This window comes from Ursus maritimus, unplaced genomic scaffold (assembly GCF_017311325.1).
Source record: "Ursus maritimus isolate PB19 unplaced genomic scaffold, ASM1731132v1 scaffold_9, whole genome shotgun sequence".
In the NCBI taxonomy this organism is placed as follows: domain Eukaryota; kingdom Metazoa; phylum Chordata; class Mammalia; order Carnivora; family Ursidae; genus Ursus; species Ursus maritimus.
This window is the reverse complement of record NW_024427107.1, coordinates 24,548,161-24,568,044: the sequence shown is the minus strand read 5'-3', so window position 1 is coordinate 24,568,044 and position 19,884 is coordinate 24,548,161. Positions and strand designations below refer to the sequence as shown.

General features: G+C 34.3%; 1 protein-coding gene across 2 annotated transcripts in view; it reads right to left on the bottom strand.

The window, feature by feature from the left end:
* CRISPLD1 (cysteine rich secretory protein LCCL domain containing 1) overlaps positions 1-19,884 on the bottom strand; it is a 44,801-nt gene that overhangs the window by 2,903 nt on the left and 22,014 nt on the right. The window contains exons 3-13 of one of the 2 annotated variants that reach the window (XM_008710814.2): positions 15,428-15,546; positions 14,953-15,085; positions 13,830-13,945; positions 13,016-13,116; positions 11,017-11,157; positions 10,778-10,838; positions 10,614-10,680; positions 10,284-10,414; positions 8,522-8,565; positions 8,356-8,428; positions 3,531-3,606 (exon numbers count right to left, since the gene is read on the bottom strand). In XM_008710814.2, coding sequence (XP_008709036.1) covers positions 3,531-3,606; positions 8,356-8,428; positions 8,522-8,565; positions 10,284-10,414; positions 10,614-10,680; positions 10,778-10,838; positions 11,017-11,157; positions 13,016-13,116; positions 13,830-13,945; positions 14,953-15,085; positions 15,428-15,546 — 1,062 coding nt within the window. Of the gene's footprint in view, positions 1-3,530; positions 3,607-8,355; positions 8,429-8,521; positions 8,566-10,283; positions 10,415-10,613; positions 10,681-10,777; positions 10,839-11,016; positions 11,158-13,015; positions 13,117-13,829; positions 13,946-14,952; positions 15,086-15,427; positions 15,547-19,884 lie in introns of those variants that run through there. The other variant, XM_040625559.1, reaches the window with a different exon arrangement.

Here is a 19,884-nt window from a genome sequence, read left to right as displayed (position 1 = left end):
TGCTGACCTTGTCCAGTCTACTCTTCTATTGGACTGAAGTCGATAGCATCTGTCTCTATGTGGATATTCAGCAGTTACAGCTTGATATTTTGTGCATAAAGGAATGTTTCAAAAATCTCAAAGTTAAAGCCAATTCTCAGAGAGTCTGAGGCAGATCTTAAGGGTGGCTACAATGGTAAAATCCTTTGCCATTTAATCTAACAAACACTTGCCTTTCCAAATAGTAGGCTTAGAAAATAGTGAAGCAATCAGATGCAAATTTGCTCCTTTTATCTCTTGAAGCACCTATTTAGCATTCTTACATTTCAGCCTTTACTAGTCCCTACTGGAGTCACCCTGACCAAATGTTGACAGGCTTACTATCTGTACCTCATTTATGTTCAGTTTTGTCTTATAAACAAATCATAATTCTGTATATCTTTATGGTTCCCTTTTCCAAAATACAGGTGTGTATTAAATTGAGAGTTTTCTTCAATTAAATAATGTAATCTATGCAGAGAAAATATGCCCAAGAAGAAAAATATAAAGAACAATCATAGCTTCTTACCTATGTTTGCAATGTCTATCACTTTGGTTTGAATGGCCTGACATGAAGTACTATGAAAGTGCTATGATTACATTGTACCAGTTATATAGTCTGAATTGAATTGGATTTCTATGGGGAGAAAATTATTTTCAGGTCCAACACTTTAAAATTATTAACTATGGATTTCTAGAAGTCGACTCTTTTCCTTTGTCCCATTAAAGTCTTCTCCAGACTTTGAAATTTGCTTTAATCCTAACGTTCTACCAAAATTTGTCAATAGCTGAATACAGCCTGAGCAAATCCCACAAAATGAAACACTTGAACTGTTTCAGTATAAAACAATCCCCCTCATATCCGAGGGGTCTTTTCTGATCCCACTGGTGTGTTCTTTTTTTTTTTTTTTATCTCTATGCACATGTGAGTGACTTAATGTGCTTTTTTAAGTTCACATAAGCATGTGCATCTTAAATGACCTTGCTTTATTACTGTGCTCTGAACTTTGTGGCATCAGTCAGAACTTATTAGATCAGAGAGCCTGAATGCCAAGCTATTTAATCCTTTTCATGTTTTTGCTATATCACAAAATACCATATATCTAAAGCCTCGTATCCTTACGGTAAAGAGGCATTTTATTCAGTTTAAAGTCCCTCACTGAATTAATGTTTGTATCCAATATGGTTCATAACAGATGAAATTAAAAATAATTCTGTACACATTTCAGTATTTATCTTGCTCCATTAAAAGAGTATTATCAGCATTTTCCCCAAGGCAATAAAAGTGCTTAGATATAACATTCACTAAATCCAAGCACTTAATATGTTTTGAAACTATTGTTTTGCCCATAACTATGCAGTCAGCAGGCATTCCTATTTGAGTTCAAAGGTCAGAAGAGATTTTCTTTTTATACCCACACTTTGTAAGAATTAATATATCATGAAAAGAAAAAGAATTTATCTGTGCAGTGAAACATTGTTAATGAATGCAGAAATTAACTTCATTTGTAACAAATGAGAAAAAGTTCAAAGCAATAGAATGTACAAGTTGTAGCTGTATAAACAGAAAGAGAGAGACAGAAGGAAAAGTGGGGAGGGAGGAAGAGAAGTTATCTTTCCGTATCTTGTATTTAAAGAGATAATGTATTTTGTAGGGGGTGGGAGATTGGCAGTAATGCTTGAATCTCTGCCTCTGCACTGACCTCATAATAGTAATCCTTATATTTCCAACTTACTTTTAAAAGGATCTACATAATAATACACAATCACCTATATTCATTGCACTAAGGAAGATAAAATGATCTCCGTATATAAGTTCTAATAAAACACTAACTGGAAAAATAGATGGCTGATAGGTACAGAAGTGTATAGGATATTTTGAAAGATTTTCACCAGGCATAACTAAAATGAAAAGTTTTGGTGTTTAAAGAGACAATCTAAAAAGAATAATTTCTTATGAAATCTCTGATGATTTTAGATAGGCTTATTCATGTACACTTATTAATTTATTTTTTCAACAAATATTTATGTGCAAGATATTTGCTTAATTTCTGATGTCATTGTGTGCTCTAAGTTTGTCAAGGCAGGATATAATTCTGTCTTGTTCACAGGTTGGCACACATCAAATTGTTGATGAAAAAATGATACACGAATTGCCCAACTGTAATCCTCAAGGAACTTCAAAATAATAAAAGAGGTGGAGAAACAATCATAACACTAACAGAATCAGCTAAGTAGTAAAAGGAAAAAAAATAAAGTTACAGGGGTTGAAAGAAGGGCTACATTATACGTGTATTATGAGATTCCCCAATACACTCCACAGAGAAAGTGGCAATAATTTAGGATGTGAAGAATGAACATGATTTTAGCAGACAGAAAGATAAGAAAATAAACACAAATGTGAGGATTAATAAATTAGGATACCAGCAATACATTTAAGCTGCAGATTACAAGTATAGTGCAAAGCTGAAGCCTGGGAAGGACTCAGATGTGCTGAAAATTTCAGAGCTAATGCTGAACTAAGAAAAACAAAACAAAACAAAACAAACCTGGACCTCAATGAACTCACCAATAGAAATAAGGTGGTAAATACCATTTCAGACCTCTTTTCACAAACCTATCTCTGTAGTATTCTATTAAATATGTGTTTCAAGAGTATATTTCTTGAATTTGTTTTTGCATCTCTCTGGCTCAGAAATTTGTAATGTTTTCTAAATGTCTGCCACATAAAATCTAAACTCATCAGCATGCATTCAGACTCTCCATTCACATGTTTCAAGAGCCGAATCCCTCCATCCCTCACACAAAATTGGCTGAAGTCCCTTTGAGATTCAGTGCTCACCTGTTCAGAGACAAGCAAACCTATGTGTTTGCTGTCACCTCCCCATCTTTGTAGATGCTGTTCATCCCACCTAGAAAGTGTCCCTAATCCAATTTATCAACCCACACTTGAAACCTGGCTCAAAGAGCACTTGTCCATACAAAAGCCCTCCCAGATAATAGTCCTTTGTCCAACCCAATAATGTTGTCCGTTATAACATCCCCTCAAGTGGTTTCCTTTTGTATGTATTTTAATGTATTATCTGTTCTTGATTCTATGCTACTTTTTAAGTGCTCCTTTGCCAGAGAAAGATATTGTTCATATATTTGACAATTTCTTAATTATCAAGTTTACACTATAAGTTACTGGAGAACCAAAAGGAAAATTTAAAAAAGCAAAATGAAATTTCCTGCAGAAGGATGCCTCTGGACTATTTCATAGGTGTCTGATGTACAATATATGGATAGGACATGAAGAAAAATTTAGTAAAAATAAATTATTGTGCACTCATATTTGCATAAGGATAGCCATTTTTCAGTGTTATTGCTGACTAGCTTCTATGAGAATATGTATATCCACATATAATCTGTTCCCTTATTCTATATATAAGTGTACATACATACATTTAAATGTGTGTATACATATATATATATACATGAATACTGAGAGCTGCGTAAATTAAGATACTTACATCAGAATAAACTCGAGTTCCAATTACACGAGCATAATGTGGATTTGCCTGCATACAGTTACGAGGACAGTAGACTCTGAAAAATACATATATATATAAATATTAAGTAGCTGCTTACTTCAGTCATTCTCACTAGGAAGATCACAGACAGGCACACACAAAAGTTAACAGCATTCTCAACCCTACTCATCTTTTTTTTCTTCTGAAGTAGGTCAATTGTACAAGCTAGGCAGTAGATGCAATTGCTTCTGCTTAATTTACCCACTTCCAGCTTTTGGCACAAATGTGTTCTTCTCTTCTTTTCTTTTCTAACTTAGCTAGGAAGCTTTCTAATTTGGGGATTAAGCAGAAAGAAACATCAGGGTGCATCTCTGAGTATCTGGTAATTGGTACCCAATGCGTCTGTAGAATTTAGTAAACAGATAACCTGAAAAACGTGACTTATTGTCTGCCTCACATATCTCATAGTTTCTTTCTTCTGTGTTCACATCTTTGGTATCTCCTCTAATTCCGTGGTTTTAATCATGAATATAAATTATTGATTTCCAAATTTATATCTCCAGTTGAGACCTCTTAATTCCAAATTTGTATGTTCTATTGCTTATTCAATATCTCCACTTAATTCTAATAATCATTTCAAACTTAGCATGTTTAAAACCAAATTCCTAATCTCCTCCTCTGGCCCCCAAAATCTGTTCTTTCTGTAGGCTTCCTACAATAAAGGGCAACTCCATTACTCTAGTGCTCAGGCCAAAAACCTTTATTGTAGCCTCAATCCTTCTCTTTATCTCACACCTTACATTCAATCCACCAGCAATTTCTCTTGCTCATATGTTAAAATAAAATTAGAGCATTCTTAAACACCTCAGTTACTATTACCCTAGACTTTATCATCGGGTGTCTAGCTTACTGCTACAGGTTCTCCTATGATCTCCCTGCTTCCAACCTTGTCCCCTCTACTCTTTTTTTCCCCACTTATATAAAAGCATACAAGTCCAATCACATCATTTCTCTGCTCCAAATACTCCAGTGGCTTTCCATCTCATTCAGAGTAAATGACAAGATCCTTACAATGGCCAATAAGCCCTGCATATCCTGCCCCCCCCCCCCATTATCTTTCTGACCTTATATCCTTCTCATCCACTTTCTCCCCTACCTCCAGTCATACTGGCCTAATAGTTATTTCTCAAACATACAAAAAATAGGCTCTTCCTCCGGGCCTTTGCATTTATCTTTCTCTGTGCCTGGAATATTCTTTCTCCAGATAGCCTATTGCCTTACTGATATCTGATTGGCTTAGCTCATTTAAATAACATATCCAAAAGCCCTTTATTTAAACATAGGGTCCAATTATCACTGTTCAATCAATGACATGTTTAAAAACTCCACTCCGAGAGTTTAAGAAACTATCAAGTGGCAATTTTTTTTTAAGCAATGCGCTCTTCGATTCACACACACACACACACACACACACACACACACGCACACACATTCACGCACTAAAAGGAAATTAAAAACTAAAACTGGAAAAAACAGAATTCATTTTAGTAAATAGTAAATTAGAGTCTCAACAAAATGACTACATGACTACACATCAATGATTTTCCCAAAAGTATTCTAAAAATACTTTGATTGTAACCACCTCTACCAATTAAAGAAACTCAAACTCCTTAAGACAGCTCTTAAGAAATAGCATTTCTTATTTCTAAAATCTATGTAACACTGTACACTTTAGAGTATACCTGTTAATTATAACATCCCAACTAGAACCATTTAAATATAAATAATAAATGAGTCTGAGTTTTTATAACTTTAAAGAGCTGATTTTTATAAAAAATGCTGTTGGGGATTTCTATGGGAGAAAAGTTGTCCCCATTGACTGCGAAATTTTCCCCATGTGTTTGAGAACAGCTGGGCATTCACTGACCATCCTATGGTAGTAAAATCATCTGCTCTTCCCTTAGACTCACACTGTAGGCTCTACCTTGACTATATTTAGCACTTGGTTTGTGGAAGGCCAAGGTCAGTAGTTCCAAACTGAGTTAGTTTCTACTTAGGCAAGTACAGGTCAAAGAAAGACTGCAGGAGGTTTTTACATGCTTGTGTTCTAATCTCTAGTTTTAACACCTTGTTATGTACTACTGAAAATAGAGATAGTGACCTGGTAAACATTCCTCTATACACAACTTAGTTATAAGCTTTGAATAAAAATGTTGACATATTTTAATGATACCTGCTTTTACATCTTGAACATTCAAAGGTTTCAAAGATCAAGTTATCTATAGATACATGCAAATCAGGATATGATTTCTGTCCACCACCTCCGTGCCCCAACCCCAGGTCAGAAAAAAAAAATTCTAGTAACACACACAAACACATGATATTTATAAGGTTATAGTACTAAATAATAGAGATTGCTTATTTGGGGCTATTCTGCCTGCTATGGAACCTCTCAAGGACACAACTGTACAGGTAAATATTGTTTCTTCATGCTCGTCTTGAGCTAATTTCCTTTCATTTATTTGTTCTTGTTATTTTCTCCAGAACAGATTTATGTCTCAACTTATTTAAGTCATATGAAATTCTGAAACAGATGTACCAACCACATGGTTCCCTAAAAGTTATAAACTGTTATATAAATCATACCATTATAGCATAATTCATGAAACTATTAAAAATTTTATATGAGAAAAGGAAAGATAACCCTTTATCTCTAGAAGAAAACAGGAGGGGGACTTTCCAGACTACTTAAGGTCAAAATTACGTATAAATCTTTACTTCTACCAATTTGTTACAATGGTAACAGTAAAAGATAAAATTAATTTTTTAAAAAAGATTTTATTTATTTGTTTGTTTGTTTATTTAGACAGTGTGTGCACAAACAGGGGAGGGGCGAGGGAGAGACAGAATCCCAAGCAGACTCATGCTGAGTGTGGGTGGGGCTCAATCCCACGACCCAGAGATCATGACCTGAGCTGAAATCAAGAGTTAGATGCTTAATCAAATGCCCCCCCAGGCACCCCGGTTAAATTTCACTTTAAAAATTTCTCTTGTGGGAATATTTTCCTTCCTGGAATAGCCAAAGAAATAGGAAACATTAATATTTCACTTCAGTGATTTTTATTTCTCCTGGAACAATATTGCTATAAATTATTCCACAGATATTAAAATAACCATTTACTGAGCATCTACTAGAGGGAGGCTTTATGCTGGGATGCTCTACAGAGATTATCCTTACTATTTGGTCCTCATAAGCCTAGTCACATGGCTGAGATAGGGCCTAGCATAAAACTGTACACAGTGGGTATTTAATAAATATTCACAAATGGATGACTCTAAAATTTTTGTTTTATTCATCATATCATGATGGTAAAATTTGCCAGCTTCACTGAACTACCTTAAGAAGTAGCTACTTCTTATATCATCACAGTCTTTTATTACCTTGTGAACAACCAGTCTCATTCTTTAAGTGAAACACTGCGTTAGTTTTAAAAGGCTAAGTGATGAAAATTTTCCAAAATAAACTTCCATAAGAAGTGAGCTCCCTTAATTTTTAGTAATTACAGTTTATCAATTACAATTCTATCTCTAAATCTTGTTACTGGTTCTTAGAATTAACATGTGATTTCTTTGCATTAATGGAGGAAGTGTGGATAGAAATAAGACTGGATGTGAAAAGACGTATTTCATTTTTCCTATGTATGGTTACAACTTATGGCCATAATACTTCTAACAATTCTCACCTTAGTGTGGTCCAGATAAATGAAGTACTTTTTCATTATTGCATAGTACATAAATTCCATTATAATTTTTAAAAAGATAGTATACAAAATAAAAATAAAAGAATGGCAGAAGATGGGCTTTTTTTTTTTTTAAGATTTTATTTATTTACTTGACAGAGAGAGAGACAGCCAGCGAGAGAGGGAACACAAGCAGGGGGGGAGTGGGAGAGGAAGAAGCAGGCTCCCAGTGGGGCAGGGAGCCCGATGTAGGGCTTGATCCCAGGACCCTGGGATCACGCCCCGAGCCGAAGGCAGATGCCTAACGACTGAGCCACCCGGGCGCCCCAGAAGATGGGCTTTTTGACCGAACAGTCGCAATTAGATTTATCCAATTTAAGAACTGGATGACAATGCTTGAAAATATGTTACATCATTATAGGTTTTGTGGTAATGACTTGTTCTAGACTAAATGTTTGTGTCCCTCCAAATTCATATGTTGAAGCCCAACTCCCAGCATGACTCTATTTGGAGATGGGTCTTTGTGGAGTTAATTAAGGTTATATGAGATCATCAGGGAGGATCCCAGGAAAGGAGAATCTTCTGTGTCTCTGCCTTTGCCCCTGTCTCTCCCCCCTCCTCCTGCCTTGTGAGGACACAAAGAGAAGGAAGCCATCAGCAACAAGAAGAGGCTTCAGAAGAAACCAAACCCTCCAACACCTTGATCTTAGTTTTCCATCTTCCAGAATTAGGTGAAAATTAATTTCTACTTTTTACACCACCCAGTCTGTGGTATCTTGTTAGAGCAGCCTGAGCAGACTAAGACAGAAGTCTTCGTAGCACATGTGACCATACAGAATACACCCACAGCCCTGGTATTATGGAACAGCCAAATGCACTCTGGCCTTTGGAGGAAGCACACTAGGAGTGCCTGGAGTGCAGGTGGTTTGTGGTAACCTACTACTCCCGTTGGCTTCACAGCCAAGACCATACACCTTTCAAAGTCTTCAGACAGAATTGCAGGCAAGAGCAGTTACCACAGAGTAAAAGCCCCATCCATGTATATTCACTGGTCAAGAAGAATGACAAAATTTAGGAAACATTACCTTGGGCAGTGTGAAGCAGGCTTATGAAATGGACAGAGCTGTTCCACAGTTGTTTCACAAGTGACAGCCTGGACTAAAGAATTGAAACACAAAACAATAAGCAAATCTTTGGCAACAATAACATGCAACATGGTCATAAGAAAATAAGATTTTAAGAAGTGCTAACCTGTTACTTTAGAGACTGTGAAGGAATTAGCAGACTGATATTTGCTGAGGATAAAAACATAAACATGTCAATCATTTTTTAGATGCATCATCACCAACATAATTTCTGGTATTATTTAGGTCTATGAATACTTTGTTTCTTCTTAAACATTCTTATTTAAATATCTAAATAAGTGGTAGTATAAGAATACATCATCTATTTTATGCTAAATCCATATTACCTTCAAGTATGAACCAAATCAATACCAACCAAATTAATCATTCTTGATACTGGAAAATGGTCTCCTCTCATGATCAGTCTCAAACTACATAAATAACAGCATAAAAACCACACAGATTTATATCTATATATTTCCTATTAAAATTAAAACTAAATATACTGATTCACTGTCACCATAGAACCAAACTATTTAATCTCTCACAACAGTAAACACAAGGTAGTATTGTAAAAAGATAACTAAATTATAAGTGCCTTAAAGGAATGTGTGTTATTCATCTTTTGTCCCCCCCAAGTGTCTAGTAAAATGTCTGTGATGAACGAATTTCTCCTTATTATATGTATCATGCATCATTAAAAAGCAGGAATAGAAGAATAGGTATGCCATTATATATCAAAATTTTGGTTGATTTATACTCAGATTTTCAGAAAAATATCTATTACAAAAGATAAAGCTCATTTGTGATAGTATTTTAATGACACACCCTTCACGTTTCAAAAGAGTTTCTGTAATAAACATAATAAAAAACTAAGTTCAAACAAAAAAAATGAGATAGGTGTTCTTTCTACCAACACCCAGTGTTTGGCTTACTAAAGTTATTAACTTGTATTATTTGTTAAAGGTTATTAATAAATATCTACTGAATTACTAAACTAATCAATAAATGCTTCTTATAAAGCTTTTACTTAAGAGAGTAACTGCTAATGACTGAAAACCACACATAAAGCCTTTGAACAAAATTGTATACATAGAATGTCATTCCCCCAATTTTGCAAGTGTTTTTAATAAATTATTTCTTATCATTATGAATCCTCTACTGTGGAGTTTCATGCAATTCTATAGTTCCAAAGAAAAGAAACTATGTCATATACCTTAAGAAAAGGCATTCCATATGAGGTTCAATGTTTGTTTTTTTACACAGAAGAAAGACACTACAAAGTTATTTCAAAAGGCCACATTGTTCTAATTTCTATAGAGTATATATCAAAATATAAAATCTTCTAAAATAATGTTTCATATATTTAATATAAGAAACATTTCAAAAATTAATGCTTTTATGTTAAGTTAAATTACAGTTAGATGGAAAAAGGTACATAATATATTACAAACTTTTGAGAACTTTTCAAAATGCTCTTTTATCTATTAATCTAATTTATCTTATTAACAAAGTTACTGTTGCATGAAATAAACCATTTTCCATAAGCAGGGCAGGGAGACTATGCAAATTAATTAGGCTTCTCTGGGGTATTTTTTCGTAACTGAAGAAAATCTATTGCTTCACATCAGGAAAAACTGTAAATTTGTACATTCTTAATGAAACTCCAGAAAACATGGAGCTTTAGCATGTTCTTTATAAGTAAAACTATTCAACTTTGAATTTACATACTTCGGCTCCTTTGTGTCTTTGGAAATTACAGAGCTCAAATGAGTCTTGACAATTACCAACTTCCATATAAATTCTTCTATGCTTGGCTTTGAAAGAATTTGTCAACTCATTATTACAATTTAAAATCATCTCATCCAAAAGATCATTTGGGTACTTACCCAATTGTTTGAACACCATTTCTATTGGATTTGATGAAATAATGCTTTCTTCCTTGTCTAGTGATATCTACCCAACCACCATCATTGTCTATTATACCATAATGAATTGCAGCTCTACAGATGCTGGATTGCTTGGAGAAAAAAAAGGGCGAAAAGGATATTAAAATATTAAGAGTTCTCCATAGGACACATCTAATTACTACATAACTTTAAACAAACATATCTGAGCAAGATATCTATACTTATATAAACTGTTACTTTTGCATTTAAAAAAATCAAATATTATATAAAAAGATCCTATTCCCAAATTATTATATTTATAGTACTTACCATTTCATAATGAACACTGCCAATAACTTTAGCTTTACTATCCAAACAGCCAGCAGGGCATTCATATCTAAATGAAAGAAATTGGGAACAAAATTTAATGTCAGTGTAAAATGAAAATAGCTCATATTTTGTCAGGTAATTTTGAGAATAATAACAAATACTACCTATTGCAGGTTGTTCCTTTGCACTGATCTCTTAATCTTACTTCACAAGAAACAATTTGGGCTGAAAAAAGAAAAAAAATACCAAAATAATTTAGATAATGTGAAGGCTGCTCTAGCTCATCACATACAATCTAAAGTCAAGCTTCTGCCCTTCTAAAACTGTCCCAATTAATAAAATATAGTTGCATATGCCATTTATGTAAACTCTAAAATTTGCGTAAATCATGCAGAGGTCTTACACATTTGCTGTGTGCTTATGACTTCATTTCTGTTACTATCGTCCGCTCTTGTCCGGACGTGGGTGTCATGGACTTGGGACTGCTGTCGTTCAATTTCATTTGTTTCTTCTTCTTGAGGAGGGTAATACCTGTCTGATCCTTCTGTTAGAATAGATTTAAGAAATATGAACCCACCTTAAATGTACACAAATCATCAAATAATGATATACCATTATATGCCAGGGTAACATTTAAAATTAAAAGCTGAATTTCCTTTTGGGAGAATTTTAAATGTGACTCTTTTGAAAATTTTAAATGTGATTCTCTTAAAAATATGATTTCATCTGGGAAAACAAATTCAAATACACTAAACACTTACTTCATTAGACCACTGTGTAGACTTCATTGTACCATTATGAAAGGTAATCACTGATACCACTCTCAAATAGAAAGCAAGTTTAGGAATGACTCCATTTAATGTCAGCCAAATGGAAGCATAAGTGAATCAAGAGTTCAAAGCCTCAAAGCTTCTACACAGTGGTCTAATGAAGTAAGTGTTTAGTGTATTTGAATTCAGCTTAAAGAAGGCTTGCCATGCCCTTTTAATTTACTACAATGTCAGTTTCCATGGAAAGGTTTTTCTCTTTTAGAAGGAAATTCAATGTGCAGAAATTTAAACTTAACAATGGAGAATTTAATTTTTTTTCCAGGTTGACATATCAAGGGCTTAACAGTGGCATAATTTGGAAAGGTATGTTACTTTCATGTATGTCCAAGAACTCAGAACCTAGAAAAGAGAAGTATGTATTCAGAGGATAGTCAGTTTTAAGTAAAATAGTGGTCACTAATGAAGCAGCAAGTAGGCTGGAGGTTTAGGGATGGAGAAAATGGAAAACAGACTAACATACAACAAAAAATGCTTCCAGGAATGAAAAATGGCTCAAATAACAGAGTGAAATAAATCGTTACTTCTTGTCTGCTCATTATACTAATGAGCAAGCACTCAGTCATCAAGGAAAAAAAAGACATCTCTTTATGAGTACTGAAAAAGAGCTGCATTAATTCATGTTTTCTAAAACACTCAGTCTACATTAATCTTCATTTGGTCATCATTAAGAAAAAAGTACAAAGGAATAGAAATGTTCCCTTGGATGCCCAACAAGAGCCGGATTTTCACAAAACTTTGTCATACAAGTTTTCTCTTATATGCTATAAACAGGACACCATATTTACATGTACATTTTAGCATATCAAACGCATGTCAGAGCACTACTTTTACCACAGTTTTACAATACTATGATAGCTTTTTTGTTATTTTGGCATGAGAAATTATATATTCTGCAATAAGGAGCACAGAATTAGTATAATTCTTTGAGCATCATTTAGTAAGATTCATGGATAGGTATTTTGGCAAAAACTCTTAACGTGCTAAAAATAAACTGTATTAGATTGCTAAATCCTTCAAAATGAAGACACTTATAAAAATAACTCAAGTCAATAATACATTATGGTGGCTTTTAAAAATGTAAATGTAGTTGTCATTCTGGGATAATTTCAAAGTAGAATTAGAAGGGGTTATCTGAAATAATGATGAAACTTTCCTATAAATAGATATTTGGTATGACAGACTTACTCGTATTATATTTTTAAAATATTTGTAATGGCTTCAAAATATTTTAAATAGAGTTCTGGGAATTTTTATTGTAATAATTCAGTGTGCTTTTTGCCATTTAAATACAAATTAACGTAGAAGTTGGATTAAAATATAAATCAAACTGGGGCGCCTGGGTGGCACAGCGGTTAAGCGTCTGCCTTCAGCTCAGGGCGTGATCCCGGCGTTATGGGATCGAGCCCCACATCAGGCTCTTCCACTATGAGCCTGCTTCTTCCTCTCCCACTCCCCCTGCTTGTGTTCCCTCTCTCGCTGGCTGTCTCTATCTCTGTCGAATAAATAAATAAAATCTTTAAAAATATATATATATATAAATCAAACTGAATATTATGACACAATAGTACATACCTTTGTAGCACAGATTTTCTCTACAGCCGCCTCCAAAACTAGGTGGGCAAGCAGAACAGGGCCGTCCATGTTTATAGGGAGCATGGCCCCACCAGTTTCCCCTTAAAGAGATGATCCACTCTATTAAGAGGTAGTCTAATATAGCATAATTTATAAGGCACTGTAAAATATTACTATCCTCTAAGTAATGATTTTGGTGTGTAGATTTAAAACATTCGTTTCTTTCATCACAGAGTCCCTTCAGCTACTAGGTTTATATATGAACTGCTGTCTCATTCTTTTGAAAATATTTTAAGGAATTTGCTATGTATATTGTTAAAAATTGCAAAATTAAACTTTCACAGAACACTAAGCTCTGTTATGGGATATTCATCCATATTCCATTTGTTTTAATGAAGAGATTTTAGACTTAGATTTGACCCTTTGTACAGTTGTAATATTTTCAACATAATCATTCAATGGTCTTTACACAAGTGAAAATACATTTCTCAGTTAATCTATAGTTCCTCGTCTCTAATAAATCCAAATTATTAAAACTATTTATGTACTATAATAATGTAATGAGTAAAACCAAAGATATAAAAACGTAATTCCTGTCTTCACAAAGATCATATTTTCAATTTTCATATTCCTTTTAAGCACTGACTTTATGCATCAGGCAACCATAACTGTTGCCATATTAAATAAACAGAGTTAAAACAATACACTTTACTCAATAATACACACTGAAAATGAGAAACAAAATTGGGAATATAAAGTTACTTCGTGTTGTTAGGAAAAATTTACATATAGAAGTAATATTTTGTCTACTTACTTTGGGGAATAATTGCACACCAAGTAGACAGCTTTGGGCCATATCTGTCCCCAGATGTTCATGTTATGACACAAATTAATGGCACAGCCTATTCTGCTACTTGTTGCCCACACCACCTACATTAGAGAGAAGAAAAGAAAGGCTCAGAAAAAATAGGCTGAGACAAAGTAAAAGGACAACATATCTCAGAGAGAAATGTATAAAACTGAACTCAAGAGGTGAACCTTTATCACTCAAGATGAAATAAAGCAATGTCAAAAGGATATTTTTCCTGAGACTTTGGGAAGTGCTTGATTCAATTTAAAGAAGAGTGCTACAGGTAAATAGCTATTTAGTTATAAAAGGTAAGCATCTTCAAAATATGCATTTGCTAAATAGTTCAAAATTTACACCCTCACAAACCTAAATGGTGTGTTAATGTGTCAATGAAGAGGCTTACTTAACAAAGGAACAGAATTTCTCATCTTAAACTGTACTGGAACAAAAATGTAGAGGCTCAAATGTCTTATACAATGTGTATTTTCATAGTGTGACTGCTTATTAGGGAATCCAGTGCTGATCTTAATCTTGTCACATGCAAAGGCAGACAGAACACTTTGCTTTATATTCACTAATAATTAGCCATAGAGATTCTAGTAACTCAGATCTGTGGTGAGATTTATCTAGTTGAATTTACCCTTAGTGGTTTGATTTAGAGGTTTACAACTTATCCAATACCAACTGTGGACACTGAATAAAATATTTATATTTTATATATATGCTGCACACGTGTAAATAGTGTGTCATGGTGAATAAAACCATATTTTTATTCTTTGGAAAATAAAAAAATGATACCTGACTTTGAAGATGGTAAATTTCTCCCCATGTGCATTTCCTGGGGCCAGATAAAAAGTGTTTCCCATGTAAATTCATTGAAATAATATCTTTTTAAAATGATGTTTGGACTTTTCCTAGTAATTACTTTTATTGTTTATAGAAATTTATAATTCTATTCTACATAAATCAATATCTATTTTTAATAACCATACCAAATTACTTAAGACACACACTCAGTAGCTTAAATTCTGCCACAGTTACACAAACTCAACTTAGAAAAATGAAGTATAATATACCCAAAACATACCTGTGTATAATGAGTACACACAGGACCGGAACATCTGAATGGACAATATGGTTTGCATTCATGTTCATATGGGTAGCTAAAGTCTCTCACTTCATCATACCACGCTTGTACATGAAATGTTGGGGGCCTGTATCTATTTGAAAGACAATAACCACCAAGAGTAAGTAAAGTTGGAGAAAATGTAAAACCAAATATTGTAAAATAGATTGATAAAGTTTGGTAGAGAGCTATTCTTGTGTAAGTTATTAATGTTAAATACTTATGCCCATTACATTACTAAAATGTCAATGATTTAAACAAAAAAGTCTAAAATACTGCTGGTCATTCTGCTATGACATTTGTTTTTCTATTTGTGTTGGTGTGATCATTTGTTTTCCTTTTAGGCTCTAACCCTTAGAAAATTTTCAGTGCTGAATTAGTAAATATTTCAAGCACTTATATTATCAAAAACAAAAAAAGTTACACTTTACACTACCTTCCCCAGTGTGCTCCCAAGTTCTGTCCAATTGATGGAAGCAAGCTTGCAGGTCCATGTTCCCACGAACAAGTTTCCGCCCAGGATTCTGCAGATCTTTCCAGCTCTACATCCCATGTCTATAGTTTAAAAGAAAAACCAAATACAGATACAAACAGATAATGTATATGTAGAGTTTGGACATTTCTTCAGAATATAGTATGCTTCAGCTCAGTTTCTTCTGTTCTTACTGCTTCACAAAGTCAACATCTTAGTCTGGGTTCTCACCATCTCTCACCTAGATTTTTGCGCTAGTCTCCTTACTAGTCTCCTTATACCCATCTCTTATCCCTCCAGCTGCCCCATAAGTGTTTAGAATTACCTAAGTGAGCAGAAATACACATAGGTGATTGCTTTGTCCAAACACATCCAACAAATTCCCATATACATGAAGTCCAAGATCCTTGGTTCCACTGTTCCTTATCATAAAACATGCTGTTCCTTGCTCTTGTTGGCATTGTTTCCTCTGTCTAAAACAACCTTCTCTCAGTTATTTGTCACACAGACCCCTATTTTTTTTTTCACAGCCCAGCTTTAGATAATACATTTTAGACACCTTTCCATTTCTCTCAGATATAGGCTATTCCCTCCTTGGGGCTCTTAAAACTTTGTAATACTTCTTCATTTAGCAGCTATTACAATGCAATGTTAGTACTTGTCTATATATCTGTCTCTTTCACAAGACTATGAGTTCTTGGAGGCAGTCATTTAATTCTTGCCGGTATCTTTGGCCTACTTTTTGTGTTTTGCGTCTATCATATAGACAAGGTGATTAATAAATACTTATTGAGTATGCAAATGATGAATGAATCTGATTCCTATAAATATACATACGCATTTTTATATACAATATTCAATGAGGGTGATTAATTTGTACTTTTAAAATAATTTACAGAGAAATATTTAAAATTACAAAATTATTACTGAAATTATTCTGTATGTCCTAGGTTTAATGTTCAATTTGTTAATCTGAAAAATAGGCAGTGTAGTAGCAAGTCTGTTTGTAAAAACATAGAATTAGGCAGAGCTGGGTTCAGTCTTGGCACAATCACAGAACTCTGTGCATATTCAGAGGACAGGAAAATAGTCCTGGAACTGGAATATGAGGACACACCCTAAAGTGATAGCAATGAGGCTGGAGAAGAGCAGACAGACTGAAACCATGTTTCAGAATTTAAATTCCTAGAAATTGACGTATGACTGTAGGTAGGTCGTGAGGAGAAAAAGAAAAAAGATGAAGACGATGAAGGTTACCAAACTGGGACAAAGAAAATACAGAAAGAGACACAGATTGTTGCCATGGAAATGTGTTTAATGTATCTCGATGCAAATTTCCAGGGTGCCGTGTGAGATGTCTGTGATACATGCAGCATGTGTGCCAAAGAGACAGTAGAAATAGATGACTGGGGTTCTGGGGAAAGAAATCTGTGATGAAGATATGAATTTTGACGTTATTCACCCAGAGATGACTTTCTTCAGGAAGATGATATAGAATGAGAAGAATGAAAAAGAAAATTCTGAGATTATCAACCTTAAAAGGGAGAAAAAACAATGAATTAGTAAAATAAACCAGGGAAAATGGGATCAGAAAGATAAAGGGAAAACTGTAAGAGGATTAAATTATAGAAGCAACGGGCAAGGATTCCAGGTGTAGAGAGCAGGGAAACAAGATCAAATGCCACAGAGAAGCCCAGAAAGACAAGAGCTGATAAGTGCTAATTCATGATCAAGAGCGATTTCAGATCAATGCAAGGGAGAAAATCAGAACACATGGGCACATGCTTGACTGGAAGGAGAAAGTAGAGAAGGCAAGTGTGCTGTTACTTTGTTAATACTTCAGAAAGGAAGAAGAGAGATGTGCAGAAGAAGAAGAAGAAGAAGAAGAAGAAGAAGAAGAAGAAGTGGAGGAGGAGGAGGAGGAGGAGGAATAAAAATGCCAGGTTCTAGGGAGAATTTGTTTGCTTCCTTTGATTTTTAAGGGGTGGAAGAAATCTAGTCATGACTGTAAACCAAAGGAAAGCACACTAGGGAAAAAGAAGCACCCATAACTAACTAACTAACTAACTAACTAACTAAATAACTAAATAAATAAAATAACGGCTTAAAGCCATTGTAGTGATTTTAAAACACTCTTCCCCACAAGGTGGAGTCGAATTCCCTCCCCCTCCCTTCAATTTGAGCTGGAGAGTAACTACATTCTACATAGAATGACACTATGAGACTTCTCAGGCTAGGTTATGAAATACAGCCTCTATTCAGTCAGTTCTTTCTCTCTTAAAACACACATCTTGGGGCGGCCAAGGTGGCACAGTCAGTTAAACATTCGACTCTTGGTCAGGGTTGTGATCTCAGGGTTGTGAGATCCAGCCCCAGACTCCACGCTTAGTGTGGAGTCTGCTTGGGTTTCTCTCTCCCTCTCCCTCTGCCCCTCCACACACATCTTGACAAACCTGAGCCAAGAAACTAGAGTCTGACTGCTCTGAAGAGGTAGCTGGCAAAATACTGTAGAGAGATCACACAAAGAGCAAGAGATGCAGGAGGAGTTTGGTTGTTTGGGTTTTCCTAGCCCCGGTATGAGGCTGTTAGTTTGCAGGTCCAGGTCACTGCAAACAAACATGTGAGAGACCCAGAGTATGAACCACCCAGCTGAGCCCTTAAAAGAGACCATAGGACCCTTATTCAAGGCCAATCTACTCTTGTTTTATACATGATTGTACAACCTCAGATATTGGTTGTTCTGAGCAAATTGAAGATGGATACTTTTTAAAGAGGATAAACAACCAGCTCTAAATTCACAAATTCACAAATACGTTATACTGCAAAAGTCTGTTTACGTATCTGTTGTATAAAAATTGAAATAAAATCTAAAACGTATCATTCAAATGCTTTAGGCTAAGTTTTCTTAGTTGCAAAATGAGAAATAGAAGATAACTCAGGTCCCTTCAAGGACTAAAAAATTTAATTATTAAGTATGTACTATGGATAAGCTGTTTTTTGTGGCATGGCAAGTTTTCTATATAATGCACTAATAATAAGGGGGGAAGCATATCAGATGAACTACAGAAATGCTAAAATAGAGACACATTATTTTAATATAAGAACTGAAGCAGAGAAGCATGCAATTAAAATTTCTATTAATACTTAACAAATATTAATTAGTGATAGTTTTTAAAGTAATTATTTAAAGAATGTAATCAAGCATAGCTGTTTAGATAAAGTTCAATAATACAAATCAAGAGGACTCCTTAAAAAACTTAATGAAAATACAGCTGTCCTAGAAGAAATATTATTGTGAAAACAGCATGGAATGTATATTTTTATGCACAACATTATATTACATGTTTTAAGACCACCAATAATTCATACCCATCCCATTTAAATGTAAGTTAGTCTCTACACATTTCTATTTAAGTTCAGGTTTGTAAATAAAATCAGGATGGCCTGACAGACTTTTTTTTTCCTCTCTAAACTATTCACCCAGCACTAATTTAAAGCCAAACCACACTTAAAATAACCATTTCTTTATAAAATGGGTACTTGAGGTGTGTAGAAATGAAAACCACCCTATTTTCCAATTACATCTGTAAGTTGTTCCTTCTTAGACCACAGTGAAGTGTTCAATGAAGTTTTGTTACTAAGAGAAACATTTAGAATACTACTAAATTCTTTGTCTCCAATGATAGTTTTAAAGCCAGCTCAACAAGGAGGCTTTATTATTTCCTGTGTGTGTGTGTGTAACTGTAGGATAAATCCTAAATGTTAACAAAGGAGTTTCAAAAGTAAGCCTAGAAATACAAAGTAATTTTGGTACTAAAATATTACAGTGATAGAAAATGGAAAGTATGTAGCTATCTAGACACATACAGAAAATTCCATTGACTGCTATCCTCTGCGAAACATGAGTGAACATATGCAATTCAAATTCCTACCAGAATACCTGCAATCCTGCTCTAATGATAGGTGATGACAGCTGGAAATCAGTCAAGGATGCAGTTTTTCACAGAGTTAATATTGGTAGGTTACCAGTAAGTTCTATCACTGTACATTAGGCAAAATTGTCATTAGTGATATTACTTTTCCTTTCTCTTTGATACTGAGAATCGTTTTGTCTCTTAAAAAGGACTAAGTATTTTCAGATATATCTTCTTGACCACAGTAAATTTACAACTCTTTCCAGATTCATAAAATTTAGAAATTCATGTCCTGGGAATTGTATCATGATAATTAGTCTACCAAAGAGAATACCTTAGGTGACTCTGAAGTAAAGTAGCTTTATAGAGTTAAGAGTCACCAATAAAGAAAATATATAAATGAGTAAAGACATTTTAAACTGACCAGTTTTAAATGCTCTGACACCTTTAAATGCACAAAGAAATTATTGACTAGAAACTCACATAATTTCATAATTGTTAAATGTC